This window comes from Procambarus clarkii, chromosome 28 (genome assembly GCF_040958095.1).
Source record: "Procambarus clarkii isolate CNS0578487 chromosome 28, FALCON_Pclarkii_2.0, whole genome shotgun sequence".
Lineage (NCBI taxonomy): Eukaryota > Metazoa > Arthropoda > Malacostraca > Decapoda > Cambaridae > Procambarus > Procambarus clarkii.
Window position 1 is genome coordinate 3,562,512 of NC_091177.1, and position 14,739 is coordinate 3,577,250.

Below are 14,739 nucleotides of genomic sequence, written 5' to 3' on the forward strand. Positions count from 1 at the left end.
TTGAGGCTCCTATGGATTTGTTTGTTAATAGTTAATTTCTTCTGAAAGGACTGACTGCTGGTTCTTTTTGAGGAACGTGTACCCACCTTTGGGTACGAGGCATCACAGTAACACACGCACAACCTCTCACACAGTGTATACCATTTATTTGGCAATGTAAATCACTTTATAAATAAATTGATGGACACCATCCACTGCTCTTTCCCAACATACGTGTTAACGAAGCACTCGATTAATACACCAACATTTTTGATCTAACAAGCCTTAAAGATCACTCCTTAATTTACAACATTATATTTTCAGTGTATATAAAAAAATTTATATCTAATTTTTAGTTTATTAAGTTTAAGTAGAAATGTAATGTTTTGACATGCCTTTGTATAAAACAATTTGGATGTAAACAAAAAATAAGGCACACTTATGCAACATTAAAAAATGAAGACAGCATAATACAGTTTAGAACTTTCTCTAACATTTAACAGCCTTTCTTGCTTAACCTAGACCAAGAGGAAATTAAACAAAAACTTTTTTTTATTCCTTTTATATAAAAAGAGCAACTGATGACATGTATAGTACATTAAACTTTGGTTTTCAAGGACATACACATAAACAAGAGAACCCTCACTTGAAATCTACTCGAGTCCACCATATACTAACCATCTATATACCTGTATGTGTATATATATAGATGGTTCTTACCCATAAATACTGGGTGTATCACACCTTCCTCTTAGTCATGTGTAGCCAGTGTTATAATTCATTTTGCAATGAAAGTTAATATTTATTTACAACCAACCCTTTACTAATTTTTCTTCTTGAAATTTATGCCTTATTTTAAAAATGTCAAACTAAGCATGACAATAGATGGTTCCCTTTTCTGTCATATTTAACATATACAACTGCAAAGATAAGAAAACAATTCTTTCAAAATTGTATGAATTTTATACAGAATTCTCCACAAACCTGTGGAAATGAATTCCTTTACCGAGGTTAAAGTCAGACGAGTTACAGACTATGACAAGATTGAATAACCGAGTCTGTAGTGAAGAGCATGGATATCACTCCACCTACCAAGACGACGATCAACTAGCAAGTTATCACCATCAGTATTTTAACCCTTCCATCCATCAGCTATCTTGTACACGAAAGGTGTAGGCCTCTGAGAGTAGCAGCCTTAAGAGGATAAAGGGTACAGAACAAATTTATACCAAAATCAAATAAGCATCTTCCTAGAAGGAAGTATAAGGAAGAAAGGAAGAAGTCTCAATCATATACAGAATAAGCCCCCAAAATCTAAGTTCACCCTCTCACATAAGATATATTACCATTAAAACACAAACAAGTCAGTTTTAAAGTCTAAAGTCAGCAAGTGTAATTCTGTAGCATCTTTAGAATATGGTTACACTGAGTATTTTTCAAATTTGACATTGTATGTGAAATTATATCTTAAAAAATTAAGTACACCTGTACCATATTATTGGAAAAAATTCATTATCCATAATATCAATCCTTATGGTCCAGAAGCATCAATACTTCCTGAGCGTCCATCTCCAGGAAAGTTTGATCTTTCATCACCTTTTATTAGGTAGTAAATGCATATGGATTAAAAATAAAAAAATGCCAAATTATAAAACTAATGTTTTCACTACTTTTTCATATACACAAGAATGCACTTAGCAACTGACACTTGAAGCTTTAACACTTCTCATGTCCTTTGACAACTTTCAAATGACTTACTGGAAGCTTCCCCAAGCAATACATTGACAGCAGTCCAAAATGCTAAGATGCATAACTCCAGCGCTCTTATCCTTGAATGCAAATACTCATCAACACAACACAAAATGACAAAAAGTACTGGGAAGACGGGACACCTCAAGTGTAGCTCTTATCCTGTAACCACACTTAGGTAATTAATTACAACTAGAGCCCACCATAAGAAAAAAAGGTTTCTGTCACTTTATTTCAAATGGTTAGGGAAACCTCTATGGCACAGCCAGCCTGTGGACAACACTTTTACTGCATGTCACAAAACATCCCTTTCTCAACTATTTGCAGAATATTGCTTATTTTCTCCCATGATCACAAGGATGTCTCAGTTGTGTCAGAACTCTTAACAGATAGTCTTGTTGTGCAAGTCTGAAATAAGCAAAAGCTCTGATGCAGTTGTCCGACAGGTGCCGAAAGCTATTATTTCCTCTTCCAGTGATCGTAGTGAAATTTCGTACAAGTCAGATGTGTCCCTTGCAGTATCAACCTTCTTTGAATTCCAAGTAAGACAGCAATTTATTCTGACACTCGCATGATACTTGCATCTCCCTGAGCAGAAAATTATACTTAGTTTTATCACAATCCTAAATTAATAGCATTAAGTTGTATATATATCAGGTAATGTGTGCATGACCATGTTCCAAGTCTTGTGTTCTCATATCACATGCTGTTAAAAGAAAATTATTGCAAAACAAATTTTGCATTGGTTTCTCTTAATGCTGAAAATAAAAACATAAAAAAATATGCATTATCAGAACTTTTCAAGTACTTACAATACAGTATGGCCAAAAGTTGTGGTGATTGTGTATAATGCTGATCTGAGGGAAAATCTGAGTGCTTTCCTCAACTGTAACTCAGCAGGTAGACTTTCCCCCGTGCCTGCTCTCCTGGCCAATGTTACTCGACCCAAGCCATCCACCACCTGCCAAAATATACTCCAATAAAGACAAATTCTGTTTTCAATGTCTGTGCAAGGTTATAATTCCAAGCACAGTACAATGATAAACAATGCACTGAGCTATAAATACATGCCTTAGGTAACTTACTTAGAAAGTCAAGATGAAAATAATGGTCTTCAAATATCATTTCCATTATCTCTTGTATGTTATAATTTGCTGTGAAACTTTGTACAGTATTTTACCAATGTTATTTGACTTATTTCTCACTTCAAATACTAACTAGCAACAGTCATTATAAATAATGTACTTCTTTAACAAGACTGGGAGCAGGAGGACACTACCATACCTTCTGCAGTTGAGTGAAAGCCATTAGTATATCTGGTATGTTCCTCTGTACTACACCATATTTGTCTTCTGTGAAGGATGCTGCTGTCAGGTCCCCAAGAGCTACAATACAATTGGAATTATTACAAATTACTGGAGCTGTATCTGTTCAAATACAGAGGATACCTTTCATAACTTTCTATTGATATAAGAGTACAATTCCCAAAAAACCATCTGAAATTAGCAAGATATCAATGCAAATATTGTTAAAATATCTTTACAATTATTTTTATCTTACCAATTTATATAGCCTTATTTCACTTACCCTGAATAGCCCATATGACAGGCAGCCCTTCAGCGAAGATGCTTCGGTTAGTGGAGTCAGGAAGGTCAGACAAAAAATATCCGAATATTGGAAATCTTTTCAAACCCATTATAACCTGAACAATGAAAACAAGTCATCAGGAAAATCAGAAATTAAAGACTTTTGATAAAATAATAAGCATATCTTTCCAATCTAAGCACAATATTTGGTTAAAGAAAAAATTGTAGCGGAAGAACATTTTTAGTGAACATAAAGAAAAAATTGCATCAAAATCTTAAGAGATCAAGAAGTAACTTATACTTAAGGAATTAAGTTTCAGGATAAACTAAAACTGCACAGATCATCTGAAAAAATATTTTGCAATATCTTCTCTTGCTGCCAGATTTTCTTTGTGACCACCTGATTAGTTAGGCTTCTAACGACCCATTTGGAGTACAGGTACCACATACTTTATTTTTACTGATCAAATGATGTTTTAACACATGTTGACAGGTAATTCTGGCCCAATCTTGGTTGGCATAATTTAATTACTGCATCCAGTAATTTTTCCTTTTATACTTGTGAAAATTGTTTCACAATTACATCTGTCCTCAAAATTATGAGGCTGTGTGCTAAGTCTTTTGTTTAAGTGGTTTATACATGCTGCTTTCTCCACTTTGTTCAGTGAATAAATCATTCCCCTAAGTCCCTGATAGGAAAGCACATATTAAAACTGATTTATATTCACAATACATAAACACACACAATACATAAAGTTTTTACATTATGAAACTATGTAGTCTATAATGGCAAACATGTAATACTGTAACAACAAAATATCAAATTCCGTACATTTATTAGTCTCTCCTTAAGTGGAACCTGTGGCAGCTTGGCAACTTCATTCTTGTTGACATCAGTTGGGGCAAATCCTGTCCCAGCAGGAACAGGGGACACCTTAGGGAGGCTCTCTGGGCAGTTGTGTTTACGGAGCCTTTCACAGAATTTACGAATCAGATTGAGAGAGGGATTCACGATGCCGAGCCAGTTCCGAGGATGACCACCTTACATTCATAAAGATGAAATATCATTAATATATAAAATGTACTCAATACTTTGTGTACTATTTTAACTTGTGCAAGCTTTCATTAGGGGTGCTACCCAGCTGCACTCAGGATCTGAGGGAAAAGATGGTGCCTGGGTGCAGCTACCCAGCTCCACCCAGGTCTCTCTTCCCCCTATAACTTCCCCTTTGAACTTTCTTCTTCAAGATCTCCCCGTCTCTCTTCTCCCCACTCTTCAAATATCCCCCCCCCCCATCTCCTTCCCTCTCTTGAAACATCTTCCCCTCCCCCATTCTGCTTCCTTCTCTTCCCCTCTATTCCACTCTCAGTAATTCTGAATTCACATTCATTAGGGACCTTTCACAGATTAGGTGCGAGGGGAGTGACTATTCGGCCTGACCCTCCCTCTTAATAGGAATAATAGGATCAACCCTGACTAATTGATGTCCATCCCATACCACATACCCCTTGCCTTGCAAAGTTGGGCGAAGCTAGCCACAAGCATCTAATCTCCAACTTCATACAGTCATTCCCTCATATCTAGTAATTATCAAAGAAGGCACCAAGCTGGGAAGGCTATGTAGCACCATCCCTCATATCTATATTATAAGAGAATGTGTGTGTAAAGTCAGAGGCCAGATGCTAGGGACTAGGGGGCATGAAGAGGTTCAGGACAAGAGAGGGAGGGGGGAAGGTGGGGGGAGGACTATTGTATTGGGAGCACCATCTGGGCACCACTGGGTACCCCATCTAGTATACTATACTAGATGGGGTATATTATGATATAAATGATTACGCATTTCTCAGCAATCTGCCATTTTAAACACATTTTTAAGTCAATGTTTTTGGACAAAACTTCCAATATATGAATCGTACTATGAAACATTTTATTTGTATCCATGATAATACTTGCAGCACAGTGCAAAGAAACATATTTGCATGTAACTAGTGTGACATGAAGTAACTGCTTCTCTTTATTTAAAAAACAAATAAAAGATCATGAGTAATAACCTGGTTGACTGATGGTGAAAACTTGAGAACGTCTAGCAAAGTTTCTAGGGTCTGAAGCTGCCAGTGACTTGAGGTCATAGAATGCTAGAAGTTGGAGGAGACCAGAGGAGCTGAGGGCATGACAAAGCCTCCATGAGCATCCATCTGCTTCAGGGTTGCTGTCCTCTTCGGTGGCAACTGGAATCTCAACAGGCTGATAACAAAATATTTGTATTATTCTCCTGTAAAAAACAAATTAAGAAAGCAATGCAAGCTTCATTATTACCTGGTTTCCAGCTTACAAAGTTGGATATTTCTCCCATGTTAACCTTCACCAGTCTGCTGCAATTCTTTGTCTTTCCATGAGTTTTCCCCACTTTCTGAATAAGTTTGTTTGATTTTGTTTCTATTTCATATGCACCATTTTTTGTCTACTAAATAAATCTTTTTCACATATTTTATACTTTCATCATATGCCTTCTGTCTTGCCCCCCACCCCTAATTTATTTTTCATCTATAACATGCCTTTATTTGTTAATCATCTGCACTCTCCATTTGATCCCACAAGTATTTGTACTTCATCTTCCATCTGTTCGTGGAACTCTTGCACACTTCCTTAATATTCTCAACCAAATATTCCTATCAATGTCAACAATGAACCGAGCAATGGCAACAATGACCTGATCAATGCCAACAATGATTGTACTTGTAGCAAACAGTCAAACAATTTGGGAAAATTCCATGCAAATACTTCTTTAACTGACCTCTGTTATAAAAATATGGAAGACCTGAGAGAAGAGGGCGAGACTGATGGCCAGGAAGCACAGTGGCCAGCATGGTCATCATCATCAGTGACAAGTCAAAGATCACCAGCCACTCTTGCCACGTCCCACCATACATCAAACTTATCGCTATTGCTGCAAAGACAATATTATTTGTTAAACAAAATCAATTGCTAGTGCATATAACTACACACACACATATATATACAGTATATAAGATACAGCAGTAACGAATAATAATAATGATGCCTGTACTACTAACCAACAGCCATATAGAAACAAATGGCAAACAAAAATGAAAGTTTGCTGGCCCCGTAGGTATTGCAGGCATCCCGCAAGTTCTGGAGGCTCAAGCTTGCCTTGATCAACTGCAATTTGCGTGGGTGTGCAGGGGCAGGCGTCACCACATTCCCATTGGCCATGAAGTACTTGTAGCTATAGTGATATCCCATATACACACCCATGAACATTATCAGAGTCTTGCGTTTAAGGCACATGATATCCCTGGAAAAATGGGCACTTATAAAAATCCAAAATGTATACACTTTGTGTATATTCTTTGCATCCACTAGTGGCTTATTTTGACAACAAAAAGTTCAAACCAGATAAAGATCTTGTGGAAAGTAAAGATTTTAAAGATAAATTACACTAAATTCTAAAGCCAAAAATGCATGAAAAGATTTTTTTGCACTAAATTCATAATAAGAATGACAATACAGTACAGTATTTCAAATCGTCTTAGCCAGTATAAAACTGCAGAACTCAACAAACTCATTACCAATATTTTTACAGATTAGAATAGTTTTATTGCCAAAAATACAGCAAAAACACACTCAGTCATATATAATATAAACATTATGGTTTTGGTGGCATTAATATCTTTACATTTGTCAGTCTGTCGCAATGCTAGTTAGTCGAGACATTCATATACAATTGTGCTACTTTATCCCCTGAGAACGGGGTATCAACTTAGCCAGACATGGCTAAGTTTCACCCTCCAAGAGAAATGGAGTATAACTTACCCAGGCATACATGCCCTTAAAAAGAAGGGGAAGTCAGGGTGTGCGAGGGACGTATAAAAGTTCGCCAATAGTGCACAAGCAATCATAATGAGGCCACTCCTGAAGAGTACCGTCAGGGAAAGAATTCGTCTCCACTTCTCCCAGCGGTTAAGCGGCACCCATGCACTCACTGAAAGGTTAAAATTCACAATGTGTAAATATTATATTATTTATGTATTACAAAACACACACACTATATTATTTAATGGATACCCAAGAGGATGTTAGGTGTGTTGTCAACCCCATTTTCAATTTTTACATGATATTTACAACCATTTGAACACTTAAGCATGCTCCAAGCTACCACAAACACTCATTTATGAATGAACTTTACAGAAACATTCTAGATTTAAAAATTTTGTTTCATGTTATTATGAAGTTCAGTCCATGTGCATACTGGAATGAATGGGTTTTTGGTTTTTGGGCTGGAATCCTTTTGATTATAAGGCACCAACCATATTCATATTAGAATACAGTACTGTACCAGGATTGTATTACATGCAGGAATCTATACAGAACGGCATTCGGTTTTATATCACCAGTAATTTGTTGGAAAGAATTTATTAATGAACAAATCTTGATTTTATGGAATAATTTGTAATTCAAATCACAATTTCAATTTAATAGCCCCTGGAAGCATAAACGCTTAATTCTGTTCAAATTTTTTACAATAGTATATACTGTACTGCACAGTACAGTACTACATTAATAAAAAACACATTTAGGAATGTTTTGCTATACTGTATTGTACTTTAATTCTTATCATAAATGTTAAAAAACAGTCCTGTATTTATGATTTTTTCCAAGTGTGCCATAGCCATAACAGTACTGTACTTTAACAGGACTTGTCTCAGCGACGAGCATTTTACCTGCGCCAGCATGGTGTGACCTCTCATTACACAGTAATTTTTATAAATTTGACTTTGGATTTTTCATAATGAGTAAATGTCTGCCAGCAAGCAAAGTACTGTACTGTAGTGCTGTGTGCTAAACTCGGGAAAGGATTTAGACGAGGCATCTCAATATTTTAGTCTCGGTCAAAACAGATGACGGTTGTCAGCCCCTCTTGTGGTGGTGGGGCTGTTGCCCTCTAGTGGCAGTTAGAGAAGTAAGCAGTTAGCCAATTGGTGGTTAGGAAAGGCATGAATGCTATTTTTTGTTTTCATTTATTTCTCAGAGAGGGTGCAGAGTTCATTATATTGTTTTTTGGTATTAGGAAAAAATTGTTGTCACTGCAGGACTCAGGTCAACTAGAGACCAGACCATAGTGTCTGCAGTAACTGAGGGAGCATTGCTTAATTGTTTTAATATTTGTTACTAAAAACAACAAAAACATGGACAAATACAATCCACTGGAAATTACTAGTCTAAATACAACAACGATCCAGATTTCATGGCGAACATCAACAAATCTAATTCTAAATTAGAATTTTAGCTGGGTGATCCAATAGGAATTCTGAAATTTGATATTATTACTTAGAAAGACGTACAAATTTTTGAGGTTACAAATGTTCGCAACTAAACAAAATTGAGAAATTGGATAATAATAATAATGATATGAGAAAATCCGTAAGACCAGTGATAAGGGTTCGAACCTAACATAGCTCCTACGGATTTTCTCATTGTTGCAGTCATGTTAGTGCAATTACTCTGTGCAATAATGATAAATTAATGCAAAAATAAAATTGATCTTAAGTAACTTCAAGAACATGTCAAAACTGATGTACGGTAATTGTTTGTAAAAAAATTAACTTCTGTATGATATTTATATGAACATGTAAAGATACTTAGACAACACTAAGAAATATAGAGAGCATATGCAATAGATTTTTGGTATGCAATCCTTAACACAGATTCAGAAGATATATTTGTAACCAATTCAATAACCTCATTAATTCTCAACAGACACGCACACACACACACACACACACACATACCAGCGTACGACTTAATGTGGACTCTTGCCAGCAAGACAAAACACACAGCAGGAACCACCAGACGCATCAGTTTCGTTGGATAGATGCACGACGTTACAAGATTTGAGACGATGGTAACTGGATTCCAAACTCCCTGGGCAACAACTGTATGGTACAGGTTGCACACAGCCATCGGGGCAACGACCTGCAGCAGCAACAGGCACGCCAAGGCTCGCACATATCGCCATAGCAACACCTGCAACATTTAGTCATTTATTAACATAAACACTTATTCTAAATATTGGTAATATATTCTTGCAAAGCCACTAATATATGCATACCATTTCTCATCATTTTAGAATAAGAACTTATATAGTACAAATATATATCTTTTCAATACTATTTTTTTTGCTAAAACTCTCTTATCACTGGTCACTCATTGGCCGTGGCCAATGAGTGACCATAGGCGATTGATAAACGGCATCTGCGACCCACGTGACATTTCGAGGTGTCACTGCGTTGCTTTATACCACCTGCCTAGTGCTCCGTAGGTGATCTGCTGATCGCTGCGAGCGGTCTCCTGCTGACCACAGTGGGCAGTCTTCTGCTAATCTCTGGTACTAACATTAAGGGCTATTCATGCCCGTGCCACCTTTTGAGTGGCTAAATCATTATCAATCAATCTATAATTGCGTACTAATGGCTTTACAAGAATCTAAACACATCTTGTTATGTACTCTCACAAAACCAATGTACCTTCTTGTTTATATATATATATATAAATAAATAAATCTAGTGCTAATATAAACAAGTGGACTGGGGTACACTAACTACCCGTCAGTCGTTCTCTCCATCACAGAAACCCCGCAACAAGGCGCTCAACACCTGCGGCGACATGCTCACCTCCTTGGAGAAGAGCTCCTCGGGCTTCATCACGCCCACCAAGCTGGCTAAAAGTGGTGTTAAGTAACGAGAGGAGCGCCAGGCCGCCCTCAACCCTCCCTGTTTGAACACACCGAACACCCGGGATGGTGCTGCCCGCCACTTCGTACACTTCGTACACGCGCTTGCAAAAAAAAAAAAAAAAAAAAAAACTGGGAAAGTTGTACTTTAATCATGTCATTAATCATGTTTATGTCATGACTGTATGGGTCATATTTCCAGCTGTTGTGAGGCAGCTGCACGATGCTCATCACATGGGCCGAGGGAGCTATATTAGGTTCTTTAAACTGTATGCGAGTCGTCTCATGTACGAAGTGACCTGCTCGACCCTTGAAGGTCCGTCGTACGCTGACCAGACAATTATTGCACTTTTATTTTATACAACAAATTACAAATTTTTATTCAGGTAAAGTACATACATACAAGGTAAGATACAAAAGTTGATGGATTTATAGATAGAGCTAGTACATACAATGCCTAAAGCCAATATTACGCAAAGCGTTTCGGGCAGTATAATATTATTTAAATAATAAATATGTTGATTTTTTGCAAACAAATATATTGGTTATGTTAATGAACATTCAAGCTCAACACGCCACAATGCAGGACTAAAAACAAGAGATGCTTTTTTACCCACAGGGTTATAAACCCGTGGAACCGCCTATCCGTCGAATCCGTAAATGCCAAAACACAGTTAAATTTTAAAATCCAGCTATTATCAGGGCAAACCGGGGTATATTTGACATGCCGCCGGCTTCCTGTCCTCGTCGAGGCCACTAATGGGTTAATGGCCCTCAGGTAGCAGGTTAGGTTGACTTTATTAGATTGTGAACCTTGAGATATTGAATGATTTCCTCTCTAAGACATGTGTAAGTACTTCATTCATAATGATGTGCTGCCCGAAATCTTAGCGAAGTATCCAAAATTTGCTTACTGTAGGTAATGCATGCACATGACTGTAAAGCTGCCGCCCAGTTGGTGGGTGTGGAGCACATGACTGTAAAGCTGCCGCCCAGTTGGGTGGGTGGGCAGCAAGACTAGTAACTGTGTGACTCACTATAGATGTAAAGTGCCTTGTATAGTACAATACAATACAATACAATACAATACAATTTTATTTAGGTAAGGTACATACATACAATAAATTTTTACAAGGATTGGTTGACTTATAGGTAGAGCTAGTACATACAATGCCTAAAGCCACTATTACGCAAAGCGTTTCGGGCATGATAAACTTAAATGACAAGCTTAATACTAATTGAGCATAATGAGTAGAATGAAAACAAGAAATGAAAACATAGATGAAAAAGCAGCACAAATACAATTATGTCGACAAACAGCGCTCTTTAAAGAAAAACAGACATTGGTTGAACAATAGAAGGGTAAGGTAGGTTACAGGGAATTTATTAGGTATAGCTTCGTTTTTAACTTAAACTGGTTGAGAGAGGTACAGTCTTTAACATGGTTGGGAAGGTCATTCCACATTCTGGGCCCCTTGATTTGTAGAGCATTTCTAGTTTGATTAAGTCGTACTCTAGGAATATCAAAACTATTTATTTCTGGTGTGGTGCTCATGGGTTCTGTTACAACCTTCTATGAAGCTTTTGAGATCAGGATTGGCATTATAGTTTAGCGTTTTATATATGTATAATACACATGAGAGAATGTGCAGTGACTTAATGTCTAACATATTCAGAGATTTGAGTAGGGGTACCGAGTGATGTCTGGGGCCAGAATTGGATATTGTCCTAATAGCAGCTTTGTGTTGAGTAATTAGAGGACGTAAGTGATTTTGGGTAGTAGAGCCCCAAGCACAAATACCATAGTTGAGATATGGATAGATAAGGGAGTAATAGAGAGTCACCAGGGCAGGGCGTGGTACATAATATCTGATCTTAGAAAGAATGCCCACAGTTTTTGAAACTTTTTTTGATATGTTTAGAATGTGTCCCTGGAAATTCAGCTTGTGGTCAATGAGAATGCCAAGGAATTTGCCATCTAATTTGTTACAAATTTGGGTATTGTTTATTTTGAGATTTATTTGATTAGAGGATTTATTGCCAAACAGAATATAGAAAGTTTTGTCAATGTTAAGGGTGAGTTTGTTGGCAGTTAGCCACAGATGGTGACTGTTGTGAGCCTCTTGTTGAATCACTTGTGTCACAAAAGATTATTTATTGATGTGTGTATTTGTGTGGGTGATTAGATATGTATGTGTATGTATATATGTATACGTATATATATATATATATATATATATATATATATATATATATATATATATATATATATATATATATATATATATATATATATATATGTCGTACCTAGTAGCCAGAACGCACTTCTCTGCCTACTATGCAAGGAGCGATTTGTCTAATAAGCCAAGTTTTCCTGAATTAATATATTTTCTATATTTTTTTTCTTATGAAATTATAAAGCTAACTATTTCATTATGTATGAAATCAATTTATTTTTATTGGAGTTAAAATTAACGTAGATATATGACCGAACCTAACCAACCCTACCTAACCTAACCTAACCTATCTCTATAGGTTAGGTTATGTTAGGTAGCCAAAAAAGTTAGGTTAGGTTAGGTTAGGTAGGTTAGGTAGTCGAAAAACAATTAATTCATGAAAACTTGGTTTATTAGGCAAATCGGGCCGTGCATAGTAGACTGAGAAGTGCGTTCTGGCTACTAGGTACGACATATATATATATATATATATATATATATATATATATATATATATATATATATATATATATATATATATATATATATATATATATATATATATATATATATATATATATATATATATATATATAATATATATATATATATATATATATATATATATATATATATATATATATATATATATATATATATATATATATATATATATATATATATATATATATATATATATATATATATATATATGTCGTACCTAATAGCCAGAACGCACTTCTCAGCCTACTATTCAAGGCCCGATTTGCCTAATAAGCCAAGTTTTCATTAATTAATGTTTTTTCGTCTACCTAACCTACCTAACCTAACCTAACCTAGCTTTTTTTGGCTACCTAACCTAACCTTACCTATAAATATAGGTTAGGTTAGGTTAGGTAGGGTTGGTTAGGTTCGGTCATATATCTATGTTAATTTTAACTCCAATAAAAAAAAATTGACCTCATACATAGAGAAAAGGGTTGCTTTATCATTTCATAAGAAAAAAATTATAGTAAATATATTAATTCAGGAAAACTTGGCTTATTAGGCAAATCGGGCCTTGAATAGTAGGCTGAGAAGTGAGTTCTGGCTACTAGGTACGACATATATATATATATATATATATATATATATATATATATATATATATATATATATATATATATATATATATATATATATATATATATATATATATATATATATATATATATATATATATATATATATATATATATATATATATATATATATATATATATATATATATATATATATATATATATATATATATATATATATATATATATATATATATATATATATATATATATATATATATATATATATATATATATATATATATATATATATATATATATATATATATATATATATATATATATATATATATATATATATATATATATATATATATATATATATATATATATATATATATATATATATATATATATATATATATATATATATATATATATATATATATATATATATATATATATATATATATATATATATATATATATATATATATATATATATATATATATATATATATATATATATATATATATATATATATATATATATATATATATATATATATATATATATATATATATATATATATATATATGTACATGTATGTATGAGGGTGTGTACATGTATTTATAACATTAATAATTTTGTAACTAGCGTCAAAATTTTTTATTTGCTTAGCTAAATGAGCTAGAGGGTTCAGTTCCTGAACCGATTATGTGCCTCTGTAATCCTTTACACCACCGCCCACGGGATGGGTATGGGGTGCATAATAAAGAAATTGAATTGTCTATTATTTTATTAACAAGCTTAGGTATACACAGCAATGTGCTACTATCCTATTCTATATGAAAGATTACAAAGTGTAGATCAAAAGCCAGCTATACATTAATCTATATATCACAACTTCTCAGGAAGTCAGTCATACATGGAATCAGGTGAGTTAGTTTTAGTTTAGTTCATTTATTATGCACCCCATACCCATGTTGTGAGCGGTAGTGGAAAGGGTTACAGAGGCACATAATGGGCTCCGGGACTGAACCCCACAATTCATTTAGCTAAGCAAGTTACAATCTTGATGAACTAGTTACAAAATTCAGTATAAGTCGTCACATCAACAATGGGTTCGAGAATGACCACAGGTGAGAATATGAGATCTATTAGATCTCTGATAGAAGACTCCGGCAAACTCCACTCTAAGCGGACAAGAATCGTTTATTATCGTTCATCGGCAAGTTGTCATGCAAACAATTCATAAGAATTATTAGATAACTTTTGCCACTACAGCTACTAAAAAGTTGATCTAAAAATGTTATACATCACTATAGCAAAATCTCATGTATATATTTAGCAAATAAAGATCAAATAGAATCGTGTTGTTGTCTATGACGTCAT

General features: G+C 34.6%; 1 protein-coding gene across 1 annotated transcript; it reads right to left on the minus strand.

Moving 5' to 3' along the window:
* Positions 1-914: 914 nt before the first annotated feature.
* Ndc1 (Nuclear division cycle 1) lies at positions 915-10,147 on the minus strand. Its single transcript, XM_045737393.2, is given in 12 exon segments — positions 915-2,316; positions 2,541-2,689; positions 3,013-3,113; positions 3,316-3,430; positions 4,147-4,355; positions 5,367-5,559; positions 6,110-6,163; positions 6,165-6,262; positions 6,390-6,631; positions 7,150-7,318; positions 9,126-9,360; positions 10,008-10,147. Coding segments are annotated over 12 exon segments (1,662 nt in total). The 5' UTR covers positions 10,038-10,147; the 3' UTR covers positions 915-2,249.
* Positions 10,148-14,739: the final 4,592 nt, after the last annotated feature.